This window comes from Hyperoodon ampullatus (assembly GCF_949752795.1).
Source record: "Hyperoodon ampullatus genome assembly, chromosome: 10".
Lineage (NCBI taxonomy): Eukaryota > Metazoa > Chordata > Mammalia > Artiodactyla > Ziphiidae > Hyperoodon > Hyperoodon ampullatus.
In genome coordinates, this window is record NC_136923.1 from 42388841 (window position 1) to 42405670 (window position 16830).

At 47.1% G+C, this 16830-nt stretch overlaps 1 protein-coding gene across 2 annotated transcripts; it reads right to left on the reverse strand.

The window, feature by feature from the left end:
• Positions 1–688: 688 nt before the first annotated feature.
• CCR9 (C-C motif chemokine receptor 9) lies at positions 689–15365 on the reverse strand (the record flags this gene model as incomplete). 2 transcript variants are annotated; one of them, XM_079713408.1, is made up of 2 exons in its annotated part: positions 689–1775; positions 15241–15365. In XM_079713408.1, the coding sequence occupies one exon, from the start codon at positions 1760–1762 to the stop codon at positions 689–691; it is 1074 nt and encodes a 357-aa protein (XP_079569534.1). The 2 variants fall into 2 exon arrangements, with proteins under 2 accessions (XP_079569534.1, XP_079569533.1); XM_079713407.1 differs by lacking the exon at positions 15241–15365 and adding an exon at positions 9261–9281 and having other exon boundaries at positions 689–1777.
• Positions 15366–16830: the final 1465 nt, after the last annotated feature.

Sequence of the window (16830 nt, forward strand, 5' to 3'; positions counted from 1 at the left end):
GCTGGTATGGTCAGTTACCCAGGGTCAGTTACCCACGGCCTCACTGACCAGTGCTGCAGATAGCTTCAGAACAGGAACAAGGACCCTCACTGGCCCAAAACAGATCAAGGAGACCAGAAGGGCATTAGATCTGAGGTTGTTTGGAAAGATTCTGGAGCAGGAATCTCTAACACCTGGCATGGGTGTCAGCCCCCCAAACCAGGGTAGAAATTCTCCAAAGATGGGAGTTTTCATGAAGCCTCATGCATTTGTGGACTATGGCAGTGGCCAGTGCTTCTGTGTCTTCTTTTGGAAGGGGTGGCATCAGAACTGAAGGCACAGCAATTCACTGTGCACTGAGAAATCAAAGCCTCCTCCAGAGGTCAGCTGCATTAACGCTCAGGCAAGTGGCAAAGCCAGGGAGTCTTGCAATGCTGCTCATTAGTCCTCCTTTGAAAACCGCAGGTATGGCAGCCAGGAGCCAGTCAGCAGCCCCCTGGGATGGCCAGTCAATTTTGAAGACTCTGGCTTGGCAAATCCTGACGAAAAGTATAACGTTATTCAAATTCACCCCTTTCTGAGTTTTTTATTTCCTTTTTTTCACTTCCTTTTCCTTCTCTGCTTTCCCTCTGGCCCTACCAGTAAGGGAAGCCGTAGCTGTATTTCTTGTTACTTCCAAAAGGACCATCCACCTCAGGGAGAAGATCCCTCAGAGGGAGAGAGCTCCCGAGGTTGTCTCCAGCAACATCGATGACAGCTTCAGGCTTCCTTCTCTCCTTGTAAATGAAACCCACTGAGCCTGGCTGATGCAACCCAAGTTCTTTAGGGTCTTCACAAGATCCCGGCGGAACCTCTCACCCACAAAAACGTAGAGAACAGGGTTGAGGCAACTGTGGAGAAAGGCGATGGTTTGAGTGACCTGGAAGCTGATGTCAATGTTGATGGAGACAGCACAGCTGGAGATGAACGTGCTGTAGGCATCGATGGTCTGCACCAGCAGAACGCAGTTATGGGGGAACTGAGATAGGACGAAGACAGTGAGCACAGTGACGGTCACCTTCAGGGCCTTGTGCTTGGATGACTTCTTGGCTTGTATCAGGGTGTGAATGATGATGGTATAGCAGCAAGCCATGACCACCAAAGGGAGGAAGAATCCCAGGATGACTTTCAGAGTCAAGACAGCTGACTTCAGTTTGGTACTCTCGTCACTGGGGTAAACCATGGTGCAGATAGCAATCCCATACTCCTTCTTGACTTGGCTGTACAGGAGTTCCGGGACGCAGAGCGCGGCTGCCATCACCCAGACAGTAAAGCAGACCATTTTGCTGTACAGAAGCCTTTTCTGCCTCCACATCTGCGCTCTCATGGCCTGAGCAATGGCGATGTACCTGTCCACGCTGATGCACGTGATCAGCAGCGCACAGCTGTAGAAGTTCATCTTGTACGTGCTGTTGACCACTCTGCACATGAAGGTCTGGAATTTCCACTGGTCGGCGGCGGCAATGGCCCAGAAAGGAAGGGTGACAAGAAAGAGAAGGTCAGCGATGGCCAAATTCAAAAGGAACATGTCGGTCATGGTCTTCACCCTCGTGCAGTACCAGTAGACAAGGATGACCAGACTGTTGCCCAAGGCCCCCACGATGAACACGAGCCAGTAGAAGGGTGGAAGGAAGTAGCTTGCGAACTGCCTGACGTGGTTTTTCTTACAGAATAAGTCAGTGATGTTGAAGTTCCCGTAATCTTCCATGGAAGACGTGGTGTCATAGCTATAGTCATCTGACATATTAGGGATCAGGCTCTGCAAGGAGACACAGGATGGCACTGGGTCAAGGGCATGCTTTTGGAGGTTCTATCTGATGATGGCAGAGGCATGGAGCCCTTGAACCTTCCACTCCCAAAGTCTGTGATAAGACAAAAGAAATGTATGTGTAGGAAATAGGAATTCTGAGGGCATCTGCTTGGATTGTAAATGATTTATTTATTCAACAAATGTTTATTGAGCACCTATGACATGGTAGGTACTGGGTACATGCTGAAGAGTCAGACATGGTTCCTGCTCTCATGGAACTTACCTACTCTGGGAGGAGACACTCAAGCAAAGGAACAGTCACAGGCTGCATGACAGATGCTCTGACGGCTTGGGAAAGAGGGTCTGGGACCACTGGTGGGCGGACCTTTATCAAACTAAGTGAATGGTTCTGATTGTCCCTTCTCTACCCTCCCAAAAAGGTCCTCAGAGGCTTTTAAACTTTTCTGGGTCCAGGTTCCCCTGAGTCTTCTGAAAGCTGTGGATCCTCTGTTGGAGAAGCACCAAAGAGTCACACATGCACCCACTTACACATGTGCACACGCATGAACACACACACACATATTCATACACTCTCACATACACAAGAACCAGGACAGACTACGTGATTTCAGGGTCCCTTGTTCAAAATTTGTTAAGAATTTCAAGATAGCAGAGCATTAAATCAAGCAAGTGACACTTCTAAGCATGAAGTGTGTAGCAGTAGGGGTCACACACCCATGAAACCAGCCCTCACAAGCACACACACACATATTTACAAACACACGTGCACACAAACATGCCTACACTAATACACATACATACTCATGTACATACCCACACACATATATACACGCGTTCAGACACATGCGCACACACCCTCACAATGTGCACACACGTGTGCTCACACACACTCACCCCTCATTACAGCTTCAATGAGTTCCTGGCTCAGAAGCCTTCCTAGAACCCCTGCTGGGAGAAGAGGAAATAAAGGCTGGAGATGGAGCCCTTGAGTCAAGCCTGGGATGGAGGGAATGGAGGAGAGGGTTGCCTGGTGGAGGGGAAACTCGGTCCCACACCTGACATGTTCCAAGGCCTCCACTTACAAATTCTCACATGCTCTCACTTCCCACCAGCACCCCCCTCCTAGGGCCCCCATTAGGGCCCCCAATCCTGCCAGGGACCACTAGCTCTCGTTCCCTTGCCCCAAGGCACATGCCTTGCCAAGTCTCATCTCTCCCTTCATTTCTGCTCCGGAAATGCAGCAGTTGTTCAGTTCCTCTAGAAGCATTTGGACTAGAAGTAACCTCAGATCCCCACTAGATTTTCATTTTGTTTTAAATATTAAATATTTAATGCCAATAAATATTTAAGTAAAAATATTTAGTTTATGTATTAAACTATTCATGTTGAAATAATAAAACATCTTCTACCAGTCTTCTTTTAGCTGGGAGTTCCCCTTCTACACACATTATAATCTCCATCTATTTCTAATAGTTTCAACCAGCATTTCCCAAACCATGTTTTGGGTGGAACACTAGTAGTTAAATAGTTGAGAATCTCTGCTTACTATATCACCTTCTTTGAAATTCACAATAATCATGAGCATATTAAAGGCTCTGAGAAGTCCTGAAGAGCTTGTTTTATTTTAACTGCATGATAGCATAGTAAAGGCTCTGAGAAGTCCTTCAGAATCTGTTGAATTTTGTTTAATAATGTTTCCTAATCTTACATGAGCATGGAACCTGTTGTGTGTGTGTGTGTGTGTGTGTGTGTTTGTGTGTGTGTGTGTGTTTACTGAGTGCTTATTAAGATATCAGGACACACTGAGTGGACTGATAAGGTGCAGTAGACGCCAGGAGGCTGTGGTCTCCTGAATTCTGAAGCTTGTGCCAAGAGCTGAGGTGATGGGTCCATTCCGTTTGGGCCCCGACTGGCAGGAAGTGCCAGGAGGACGCCCAAGGTAACCTGGACTACAATTAGGAAAACCTGAATCTGGTCCTGATCCACCTCTAGTGTGCAACCAAGAGAAAGTCCTATTGCAGAGAGACCCCTGGGGGCCAGATCCAGGAGCTGGCTCTTCAGGAGCCAGCAGCTGGGAACGGCCTGCTTCTGGGAAGAGCTGAGGAAAACTCTCCATTTTGAATGTGCTTCGTCCCCAGGCCTGGTTCACCCATTCTCAGTGTACATTTAAAGATTTCCCTCCGAGCTTTGGCCGTTGTCTACAAGCCCAGATCATTGGGAGGACAGATCTTACGGATGACTCATATTTCAGTGAAGATGCCAGGACACTTCTGCCAGAGCGGGACATGGGAGCCAGGCACCGTCAATGGCCCCAAAGGGCATCCCCTAAGAGGTGGGGTTTGAGTAGACTTTGAGAGGAAAAAAAGAACTTTTCAGGTGGAAGGAAGAACATGAAGAGCACAGAGACCCACAAAAGTATCACTGGAGATTTAAGAAGTTAGGAGGGTGACATTTTGGAGGAAAGTCAGTAAAACCATGCAGATGAGCAGGTGTCAACTGTGAATCCACACAGTGAGTAAGCGTCAAACTGCTTTGAAGAGGGTGGATTTTTTTACATTTTGGGGGGGGTTAAATAGCTTTAATAGACTCTCACATGAGCCTGCACCCAAGGCTGTGAGTTAGGGAGGCAAACAGCATCCCCATTCACAGATGTGGCACAGAGGGTCTCACAGAGGGGACCCCTAGCAGTCCCAGTGTCCCGGGAGACCCAGCCTTCTCCATGGCCTGGTAAACGAGCCCTCAACCACCGCTCCCCAAGACTGTGTCCCAGAGTGGGGACACTGTGTCCTGCTTGAAACACACAGAGCACGTTTTCTTGTTGGGTGAGGGTTGGAGGACCCAGTGCTTCATCATAGAATTATATTTAGTTAGGGACTCCCCAGACATATTTTAAGAGTGACTGAATTCACACACAAAAAACCTGGGTTTGTGTGAATTTTATCAAGGCTACAAGGTAAGCCTATATCATCCTTCCAAGTTCAAAGCGTTGGCCATCTTTTTGAGGATGACAAAGGAAGAATTCACGTCCCAGGCTAGGGGGAGCCTGGACAAACTGTCCACCTGCATCGAGACTTGTGCTCATAGCTTTGTCCATGCCTGATAGGTAAATACCAAAGGATCCTTTGAAAATCTCCCAGCAAATGTAAACGTCGATTATTTACCAATTTATTTGATTCCCTACTGTCAGAGCACCTAGTGCACATCTGACCCAGTGCGGAGTACAGGACATGCATGCTTTAATCCTTGACCTTCCAGGTAGGGGCGGGCCCCTCTTCCAGATGAGGAGCACCTGGCTTCCAGGAGGATTCTGAGGTTGGCAAGCCATTCCTTCTTCCCTCCCTGCTCTCTGAGTCCTAGAGACACTGCTGTTGCTGGAGAAGCTACCCACAAAGGCTGTTTTCAAAGTCTGGGTCAGAACATCTTGAGAGAGGAACAGTGTAAGGATCTGAAATGCACACAGTTTTGCATGCATCCAGGAGCACCTGCTGGAGCCTCCTGGCCTGAGCACTGTGTAGAATGACTTCCCACAAGCTGCCGTGAGTTTACCCCGGGGTCTGCATCGAGGTGGCATCTAAGGTGCTCCCCGTGGAGCCCACCCTCTCCACCGAGAGGGGACTTCCAAGGGCCTGTCCGTATAGCTCTGTGCCCTACTCACCAAGACCTAGCCTAGATATTTATTTGGCATTTAAATATAAAAGAGAAGTGAAGAAAGGCTTTCGTATCTCCTGAAGAACAGGCGAGGTGTTTTTTTTTTTTTTGCTCATGCACCATATAAGTTTTGTGACTTAATCAGGATTCCCTTTTTAATTGGGAAACTCAGTCAAACTGGTAGCCCAATTATAGTAACCAAATAAGACCCTTCAACCAGCGCCGTCCAATAGGAGTATAAGGCAACTCTGGGTTAATTTTGCATTTTCTAGTAGCCAAGTGAGAGAAGTAAAAAAGAGACAGGTGGAATTCACCTTAATAATGTATTTTATTGGAACCTAGTATGTCTAAAATATTTTTTCGTTACATAAGCAATGTAAAAGTTACCAAAATACTTTACATTCTTTTGTTGCAGAGATTATATTTGAATGGAGTGCATTTTACACTCACGGGGCATCTTAGTTGGAGTGGCCCCATTTCATGTGCTCAGGGGCACCACGTGGCTCATGACTACCTCACCAGACAGCACAGCTTTAGGCTGAAAACCCACGTTCTAACTCCTTCTCTTGGTCTTTTCTCCCTATTCTGTCAATTTCCTCTGACCCTGTTTTAATGTATGTCCTTTCTTTTCTATTCTGTTGTACGCACCCAATAAGGTGCCTCAAGCCTGTTATGGAACACGAGGCAGGCAGTGGAGACAGAGTGAGACAGGGTGTCGTTATTGCTGGGAAGTGTCCAGGCCCTGCTCTCTGAAGGGGCTGACCATTCTCTTCCACATCAAATTAGAATGTCTAGAAATCTTACCTAAGTTTTCTCTTGCATTTCTTAGCAAACTGTGTTGTTCTCAGACACTCTTAAAAACATGACGTCTTTACCAACTAGACCACTATTCGGAGCCTGTGGACCCCCATGAGCAGAGGTCTGAGCCAGATCTAGAATCTTCTTGCAGTGTGAGGAGTGGTGATTCTCTGGGGTGGACAGGGCCCAGACCTGGCCAGGATGGTGTTTGTGTGAAAATGCCACCATCTCATTCCCTGCCTGCCTAAGAAAACGGCATGCTCATCCTGGGCTTGAGAAACAGCTCTTTATTTCTCGTTCCTTGCCGATAAATAATGTGATTTGTTCACTCATTCGACAGATATTTACTGAGCACAGAGTACATGCCAGGCAAAGAAACCACTTCCAAAGGACACCATTCGCCTCGGTGATGGAAATAGAATTGGAGCAAAACGTTAGAAAGGTCAATAACTCCTGCGCCAGGCCTCGCTTGTCAAGCTCGAGGCTGGGATGGGGGAGGGGTGGGGGGGGAGGGGAGGTCCATCTGTGTGCAGGGCCCTGACGGCAGCTCCACAGCTCAGAGGTGCCCTAGACAGGGTGGCATCGTGGGACGGCTGTGTTACTCCCAGGGGGCTACTTAATTGGGGGGATTTATATCATTTATTTTGGATGATTTTTAGCATTTTGATCAAGAAAAGAAGCACATTATAGTCATAGATCTAAGTAGATGAGACAATGTGTCACAGCGTGCCCAGTGGCCAGCCCGGAACTCAGCAATGGGCTGCCTTCTCCTCACGTAGGCTTTTGTTTCTGCTCTGGAAAATGTTTTTGGAAGCTCAGCGGGTTTTAGAATGATGTTCAGATGCTAGAGACCATCTTGGGAGGAGACAGACCCAAGGAACGGAAGGTTCTGCCCCAAACCCTCAGCCACTGGGGGAGGGTCAAGGCCAGAGCCATCCCCCAGCCCCTCAGTCCCAAGCTGGGGCACTTTTAATCCCTGCTGACCCAAAGCCCAGCTCTCCACGTGCTGATGTTGTCAAAGTGGCCACACCAAACGTGAGCCACGGCACCTGGGTCCCAGCACCTGAGCCCAAGCAGAGTGGCCGTCAGGTGCCCTACCTCCCCACTCCCCAGCCCGGAAAGATTCTGGGCACCAGAGGATGCCCTGTGGCTTCCTGTGCCCGGATCAGCCAGGAGCTGCCTGATGCTGGGGGCAAACCTCAGTGCACAGCCGGGCAAGGGGCCTGCGCTGCCCGCTGGTGCCCCCAGCGAGGCTCTGCCCCACAGGCCCCGGCCCCCGAGCGCGGGCAGGTGTGTCCTCCTCCCCTCAGGAGAACCTTGGCCCAGAAGCAGCAGCCCAGGCAGTGAACGTCGTGCTGCTCCTGGAGCAGGAAGAAGGTCTCCAGAGCTTTCCGAGGCCTCCCTCACCGACTCACGTTGTCTCTGGAAACCTTCCCCCAGCCCCAGGCCCCTCATTCCCACCTCTGGGGAGAGGCCAGGGTAGAGGGCAAAAGCTGTGCCCCCCATTGCTCCTTAGTGCCAACATGGGCGTCTGGGGACAGGAGGCGGCAAATGGGAGGGCGGGACACAGGCAGGGAGGGACGTGGTGGGAGCAGTGGGAGTTGGCAGGCACTGCCCCAGGGCGCTCTGGCCCTGCCCTCGAGGCCGTGAGACTTCCACACAGTGAGGCTTGGACCTCGGCGTGTTGACATTTGCCCACAGGGGGGGACCCAGTGAAGCCGTGACTCTGAGAGCACCCTCCAGGGCTCCTCCTCCTTTTAGCCACGACACCTGGAACCTTCCGTTCCTTCTCCCAGCTCGTTTCCTCATCTGTAAGCATGGCTCTGCCTTTACCGTGAGGCTGCCGGAAAGTGGCACCCTGGCTGGTTACTGGCACATGGCCAGTGCTCAGAAAGGTGGCCACAGGGACGTCATGGCTATTTCCCAGGGTCATAGCCACAGAGGTCCCATCGTGTCCCCACGTAGGTGGTGCTGGACACCTCTTGACCACAAAAGGTCATTACTGGGGTGCATTTTTCTTCCTCTCTGGAGCTGCCTTGCAGAGTCTGGATATCTTCCAAGATTCCAGAGGATAAAACCGAATGACTGACAGTGTCAGCCCCGTTTCCAGCATCAGGGATGAAGAGCAAATTCTAACGCAGGAGAAACTAAGGGTCTAATTCTGGTTAGAAAAGTAGAGACTTAGCTCGTTACTTCACCAGGTCCAAAATAATTGTCTTCTTGTTGTTGTTACGGGATATGCAATGACGTATGCAATACTAAATATCATTAGCATATGATAAATAACTTTTTTGACATCATGGGTGGCAACCACCAATCTCCACAGGTGGTGGGAACCTACAGTGTACTGTGAGGGACAGTTTGTCAGCTCCACTAAGAAGGTTTGATTTCAATACCTACATGTAAAACCCAGATTCTTACTTTGAGAAAAGCAAAATTAAAACCTTTAGATATTTTTGTGAGCATTCGTGAATATAACAAAAGCATAGGAATTTGATTTGATTCTATAATTAATTACATTTGACTATAAAATCACAAACAATTCTCTGATGACTTTACTCATTTTTGTTGGCCTCTTTTCCTCTTTCAGAGAAATATATATCATTATGTGTTTTTTAGTAAAGGCTACATAATGTTATGTAAGAAACAAAACTAACATGCCCACTGTGGGTCTTTTAAAAACAAACTAAATGGATTCTCTCTTGCCCTCTTTTGTCTGAGTTTCAGAACAGACACATGGGACAAAGACATCCTAAAGATCATACAACCCTCACCTATTAGTAAAATCTAAAATAGCATTTTCCTCTGTCCTCCCACATACCCCAAAGCTCTTCTAGCGCTTCGTGTTTGCAGAGCCCCCTGTGCTGGGCATCAACCCCCTGTCCTGGGCACTGCTTAGCAGAGCTCTTACCCTGGGAAACCACAGAGACATCCTTCCGCCACAATGCATTCCTTCCCACTCCCTGAAAAGAGGCCCCCAAATAGAGTGCATTTTGAGGAACCCGAGGGGCGTGGCTGTACTCACTGTGACTTCTGTGGGGACCATGGTGGGTCAGATGCAAGCTTGCTTCTAGAAAGAGAGGGCAAAAATCAAAAAGAGGACTGGCTCTTAACTGAACAGTAACAAGTACCTAAAGATGGAGATTAAGCATTAAATCTGTTTGTTCTCATGGAAAAAAAAAAAATCCCAAGCAAGAGTTAGAGTCCATGTTATACTGATATCAAGTCAAATAGATTTCAAGTCAAGTCTAGATTTCATTATCATCTTGGTTGTTAACCTAGAAATGAAAGAAACCTCTCCTTTGAGAGCCCTTTGTGGCTTTGACATCTTCCCAGCACGTCCTTTTAATCTTAGCCCTTTTTCTCTTGACTCAACTTCTCTATCAGGTGCCACCTACCCCCATTTTATCCACCAAGGGACTCCAGAAGATGGCAGGACAGCAGTGACTTAAGAATGTGCTGGGCTGACTCTGCAGGGGAGGGGCCTCTGGGCAACCGGGTGGCAAGAACACGGGAGTGAGGTGGCGTCTGTCAGTATCAGTCCCTCTCCAGGAGAGGCCCCGTGCCCCAGCACCTACCTGTGTGCTCTGTTTACAGATTCAGGGCCTATTTACTCTGTACCCCAACTCCAGCAGGAAAAGGAGGTCCTAGGTTTGTTTACCAAAGAAAAGGTATTTGTCTAATGCAAAGGGCCTCCGAGCTAACGGAGATGAATCTCAGCTGTTGTTTTCCTGTGTTTTGAATCTCTGCAAAACCCACCCCTCTGTGACCAAGGGAACGACAGCTTGGCTCCCTTCAAGGAAGGGGTCTGTGCCCATATTTCCAAGAAACATGTTCAGCCCACCCCAAGCTTCTGGAAGGAAACATTCTCCTTCATAAATCCAACCCTAACCTGTTGGGCTTTTTTTTCATAACACAATGTTTTAACTGTCCCTGCTTTTCTAAAAGTGCAGTCGTTTTAAAAACATAACATGTGGGACAACCACTCTGGAAACTCGTTAAACATACACCCTGTGATCTAACCATCCCACTCCTAAGTATTTACCTAAGAAAAATGCAAGCTTATATCCACACAAAGACTGATATATGAATGTTCATGGCAGCTTTATTTGTAATAGCCAACTACTGGAAATAGCTCAAATGTCCTTCAAGCATAGCTAATGGATAAGTCACTGTGGAATAGCCATACAATGGAATTAGAACAGCTACTGATACACACAGCAACGTGGGTAAATAATTATGCTAAGTAAAGAAACCAGACCCCAAAAAAGTACATACTGTGTGATTCTCCTTACAAAAAATTCTAGAAAATGTGAACTAATCAGTAATGACAGAAAGTAGATCAGTAATTTCATGGTGAGAGAGGGAAGGGGAGGACAGGGCAAAGCAGGAGGGGGATAAGAGCACACCAGGAAGCCTTTGGGGTGATAAGTATGTTCACTATATTGATTGTGGGATGGTTTCACAGTTATATACATATGTCAGAACTTAGGTTCTGCACTTCATATATTTGCAGTGTTTGTAGCTGGACCTCAATAAAGTGGTTAAAGTAGAGAAAGGAAGAGCAGCAAGATCTGATGAAAACTTCGTTTTCGCCCCTCCTCAGAGTCATATCTGGCCATTAGCAGGCCAGGAGAAAGGCGGCCAGAACTTCCTCCTTGCAGCCTTCCTGCCAGTGGCTTCTCCACAGTGCCTTGGAGTGCCTTGTGCTGTTGTGTGGGAATTGAGGGCTCAGTATGAACTCATATATTTTAGGGTTAGATGAGATTAGACAGATGATGATGATGATAGAGAGATAGATGATAGATAGATAGATAAATTTGTGTGGACACGTGCTATGTATTTGAGCATATTTCCTGGCTCTGTCTGCTGAGAGGACCTAAAAGCCATGACACACAGTTGAATGACCTTGTAGTGCCCAGATCTTGGTTTCTAAATACCTTTCTCCCTGCCAAGAAACCAGGATTCCTTGGAGAAATGTCTGATTCCAGAGTTAGGGCAGGGAAACTATAAGATGAACCTGGGACTGATTTTTGCCACAGAAGGCAAGTGTTCAAAGACCGTGGGGACTTGTCAAAGGACATAGGCACCAACTTGATGGGGTTCCACTAGCCAAATCTGAGGCAATTTAAGCATCAAATTAAATAATGATAGCAGTCTTTATAGCACATTCAATTAAATGAGGATCCATGAATCCATACTGATGAAAATAAATGAGTAAATGCATGAGAAAAGCAATATCCTCTTATGGTGCCAACTAATAAGTACAGAATGAATAACGTAATTGGAAAATCACCAATGGGTGATGAGATTAGTGGGTGAATGTTTGATGAGAAATTTACTTCATCTCAAAGGATCTCCCCCCAAATTACATATTGCCCCATTGACTTTATTGTTCTCTCTGGTTTTTTTTTTTCTGAATCATGCTCTAAAAAAATAAAATCTTTGTAAAAAATTGCCCAGTTAAGTTTGAAAGATCTCAACTCAGCTAATTTAATTTTAATACAGCTTGGGTAATGGGGAGATGGTTTTTGAGACATTCATTAGAAAACACTTCATATATTTCTCGTACCTGTGGCTTATGTCATTTCCTTTTAACTTGCATGAGGAGACTGAATATTAACCAGATAATATCTGAGAAAACAAATGCCCAAAGGAGGAAGCCACATGAAAGAATGGCTTTGGTTATAGTTATAGGTTGAAAATAAGGATTGATGGTAATGATGTTGGTAAGAGTTTGGGGGAAAAGCCTCCACTCGGCAGTGGGGAGTGTAAATCGTTGTGACCTTTTTGGAGGGTTAAGCCATATCTTTCAAAACATACAAAGCACAATAGCTCTGACTCAGCAGTTCATCTGCTGAAAACATGTCCTCCTAGTAGTCGCACAAAGAACATAAAGATGCATGTACAGGCATATATGTTGCAGCATTTTTTTTTTTTTTGTAGAACCAAAAAACTAGAAACAACCTACGTATCTAGCAATAGTTAATACTCTGATACGTCCATTCAGTAAACCACATGTAGTCAATACATAGAATAAAATAGACCCCACGCTGATACAAAGAGGTCAGCAAGATTATTATAGGTAAAAATGCAAGGTGTAGAAGCTTATGATGCATGATCTTTTTAGAAATATATAAAAGATTATACACTTCACAGCTAATCAGTACTGAAACGTTCTCTGGAAGGAGCTTGAACAAGGATGACCAGTGGAAAGTGGGACTTTCATTTTTTTCCTTTAGGTTTTGTAAACTATTTAAATATTTTACTTTCTCCATGACATTCTATTTTAAGGGCTATCATAAAAATAACTTGTCAGCTTAAAAAAAAACAAAAAGAGAAGCCCTAGTGCTATTCCATTCTGTACACCTGTTTGCAAAACTTGTTGAAAGGAGGAACTCATAGCCTCCTCCAGCTGGCCTGGAAAGCAGCGCTGGAAGAGCAAATCTAGCAAGTAACTTGCTCAGGCTACTTTTTGCAACTTTGGAATCCTACACTAGCTTTTTATAAAGTTTTTTCTTCCTTCCATTATAATTGTGTTTCTGGCTCATAGAAGATTTAGAGAGAGCCCAAGAGTAAAAAAAAAAAAATGAAATATATTCCACCTTGGACCCACCACCTAAAGACACCGCTGAGAGCCTTTTCATCTATTCCTCTCTTCTCTTTGTCAGAATACTTTTTGTCTATTTTATTCCACAAACTGCAAAGTCTCAGAGCTTGCTTTCATTTTCTTCTTGCCCCTGAGAAGGAGAGAAAAGCAGAGGGGGAAAACCCCACATGTGACAAAGCACACTGAAGGCAAGGAACCTCTCAACCGTCTGTTGGGAGAACACGAGCATTGGACTCGGTGCTGCCCCAAATCTCTCACCTTGCTGCTTGGTGTGGCCTCATCCAGGTCAGTGCAGCTGCCTAATCTGAAAAGCCTGCTTGTGTTTCAAAGCCCAGTGGAGTGAGGTGGGAGTAGCACACTGGCCCCCATCTGCTCCTTGGTCCATCCTTTGCTGCCTGTGGGACCTCAGCAAGGAGCGACCTGCCCTCCCCCAGCCTTGGTTTCCTCCTCTGTAAAATGCACGTGATAGCCCAGCCTACTCCAAGGGCTTGTTTCGAGGGTCAAGTGCAATGCTGTGCATTAAGGCTCTTAGCAGAATGCAGAGAATTCTGCAACAGTGAGGGAGCAGTCTTCATCCCATAGCTTACTTGACACCAGATACACTTGCTTGGCTTAAACACTGTACAAGACATGATCCATGTCCTCAAGAAGCTCACATTCAAGTACAGTGAATACATCATGGCTGCAAATACCAATAACGGGAAATTCTATGAGACGATTTGGGAATTGGGAGAAGGAAGCTGGGTCTCTGGCGCTGGGGAAAATCCAGGAGGGCTTCGTTGAGGAGGCGACATTTTTGCTGGCCCTTGCAGGCTGGAGAGTGTGGGGACATGCAGTGAGGGGACAGAACATGGCTCCGGGGCAGGGAAACACAAAACATATCCACAAAGGCATGAACGCCAGAAAGCAGAAGGTATGTGCAGGGTCCTTAGAGGTAGGGAGTTGTTAAGTCTCCGAGAGTGGAAAGTGCCTATTGAAAAGTTAGCCTGGAGTCCATTAATATCTAACCATTATTTTTCTATTCTCTGCTGTCCTTGAAAGTAACCAACATGGAAATCAGCATGGAGTTGCTCGTAGTAGCCCCAGTGAATTGGATACTGATACTAAAGTGAGTCAGGAAGTCAGGTCCTGACTTTGATCTTTGTTCGACTTTGTGCAGGGAGGTTGAATCACCTCTCGCTTTTTTGTTTTTGTTTGGAAGCTCTGCCTTTTTCACCCTGCACGAAAGCAGGGACTCTGAGCTGTCTATCAGGCTATCTGCTGCCCCAGCCTGGGTCAGGTGCCCACCCCACAGGCACTGTGCTGGGCTCGGGGCTGTGAGTGGGTTGCATGTGAGGGGGCTTCCGAACAGACGGACAGATATTGGAAAAAAAGAGGCTGTCAAACTCCAGGTGCTGAAATGGCAGGTGAACTTTGGTTGGCTGGACGAGGGGAGGGAGAAGCGGGCCTCACCCGCTGGTGGCTGCCCCACGTCCCAGCCCCCGCACTCAGCAGCCGCTCCCCCGCAGTGCATCCAAGTAGTAAGAGCCAACTAAGAACTAAAGGGTGAATGTGTTGACAGGACAAAACAGTAGTCACTGATGAGTCATTTAAAATAAGGTGGCTTTGCTTTTTTCTGATTATAAAGGAGTATATTCACAATGAACAACAACCCCCAAAAAAATCCCCCCAAAGCAAACATATATAATGAAGAAAATAAAACCCCCTCAAACACCTCTCACCTAGGATAGGCACTGTTCATTTTCTGAGATGCAGCCTTTTAGACATTTTCTCTGTAACGCAATCTCACACACACGCACCCACACACACACTCTGAAAGGAAATCAGACTGCACAAACCGTTTTCTGTCTTGCTCTCTAGGGAACAGTCTTTCATGGACCACTTTATATGCCAATTCAGTTTGAGGCCGTATCACCAGATTGGGTAGCTGCCAGGTGTTCCACTCTCCGGATTCTCTACAGTTCATTTAACCAGTCGCCTCTCGGTGCAAAGTTCGCTTGTTTCCAGTTTTTCACTGCTACAGAGAATGCAGTGAAATGCATGCTTTCCCTGGGACAGTCTCTCAGACCCAGGGACCTCATCGGGGCTTCACTTTCCCAGCCCCTGGCTACCTTCTTGCCATCTGTGCCCCCTCCTGCTTCTCCCTCCTTTAAGGAGCAAATCACAGAACAGACTGCCTTGAACCTAAGCTTCCCACATGTGGGTGGGAGGCTGTCCTGGAAGCCTGGCCAGGGCGCCACCGGATTCACCTCTGCCTCCCTGGCAGCTTCTAGCCAAGTGCCTGGTCCTCAAGGCCACTGAGCAAATGAGTGGGTTTTAGAAGCCATCGTGGCAGCACACAACGGAGGACACGGGTGACACTGGGACGGGGAGGAGGAGGAAGGGCGATACTCACGGTGGAGGGCAGCGCGTGTGAGGCTCCTGGAGGAGGCCGCCCCGCCAGCTCCGGGTCTGGGGAAGGGGCTGGCCTGCCGTCTGCCTGGGACGAGGGACAAGCCTTCTGTGAGCTCTGAGCAGGCAGCTACCTGACGAAAACACCAGAAAGGAAGCCAGGCCACCCCTGCCTGTGCTGTCACTGGTGGGGTGGCCAGGAGGGTGGGGAGAGGGCAGTCACCAGCTGCAGCTTCCAGCACTCAGCAGAGTCGGTGATCTGCAACCAGAAATGAAAAGCAGAGAAATGCTGGGTTAAGGAAAAACCGTCTTCTCTGAAGACGCACAGACAGATTGATCATCTGAGAACAGTTTCTTTTCCTAGACAGCATGGCTACTTTCAGGAAATGGGGAAATGGAGAGTCCCATCCAGAGAGGTCAGCCTTTTCTGGCAGGCTAAAGTGTGTACCTTTATAAGATCTCTTTGGGTGGCGTTGTCTGAACAGGCCTGTATGGGGTTATCACCCCCCAGCACTGTGCATCCCAGTGTAACCCTTTTGGCCTTAGATATACCTAAACCCCTACAGCTGTGCTGTCTAATGCCATAGCTGTTAGTCACATGTGCCTATTTAAATTTAAGTTGTTTAAAATGTGACTGGTTCCTTAGTCACACTAGCCACATTTCAAGTGCTCGACAGCCACGTGTGGCCGTGGCTACCGTAGTGGACGGCACAGATGCAGAGCAGGCCCATCACCTCCATCGAATGGCGCTCCTTTATTAGAAGGTCATGTACGTGACACATATATGGGAATACAGGGAGTGTTGGAGAACCAGAAACACCTTAAAATTGGGGTCAAATACAGTAAGATTTTATTTTGACGTCACCACTATCCATCAGGTAGATTAACATCAAGGATGCATTTCATCTTATTAATCATGGGTGTTTAGGTGAAATTTTGAAAACGCCTAAACAAATACATGTTATATTTTTAACAGAGTCACAGAGGAAGTCTTCACCAGCCATGGCTATGGTGGGGCCTTCGATCATGACATAGTTGCACCCTCTCTGGGTCCCAGGGCCAGGTGCTGTGCCTGGCATTTGAGGAGTGTTTAGGGAATAATTGTGGAAGAGAAGCTGCAGTCCACAACCTCTGACATCCATAACAGAAAAAAGACCCAAGTTGATTCCTTGTTGTCATTATGGAAAAGACCTCTTTTTTAGATTTGTTCTGGGGAAAAATCACAACTACACTGCAGTGGAGACTCATTTCATCTTTTCAATATACTTATCATCCGGTGGCCTTGGTGGGGCTCTGCTAGGCACATGGCCCGTCAATCCTGTTAATTCCTACAGAACAAAGCAATGCACAAGATGCAGCTTGATTTATTATCTTATTATCTAAATGGAAAGGCCAACGAATAGCCCATGTGAAAGGTACACAGCAGTGAGCAGTAATAATGAAAGCAGTGGTTGATTCAGCAGCCCTGAGGGAGCTGTGAATTCCCTTACTTCGTCCACATTCATTGAACATCGTGTCTAAAACGGCACATGACTGAGAATCAGCCGAATGCTCTCGCCTCTCTTCTCCCTCTGAATTGGCAAATAATGACAGA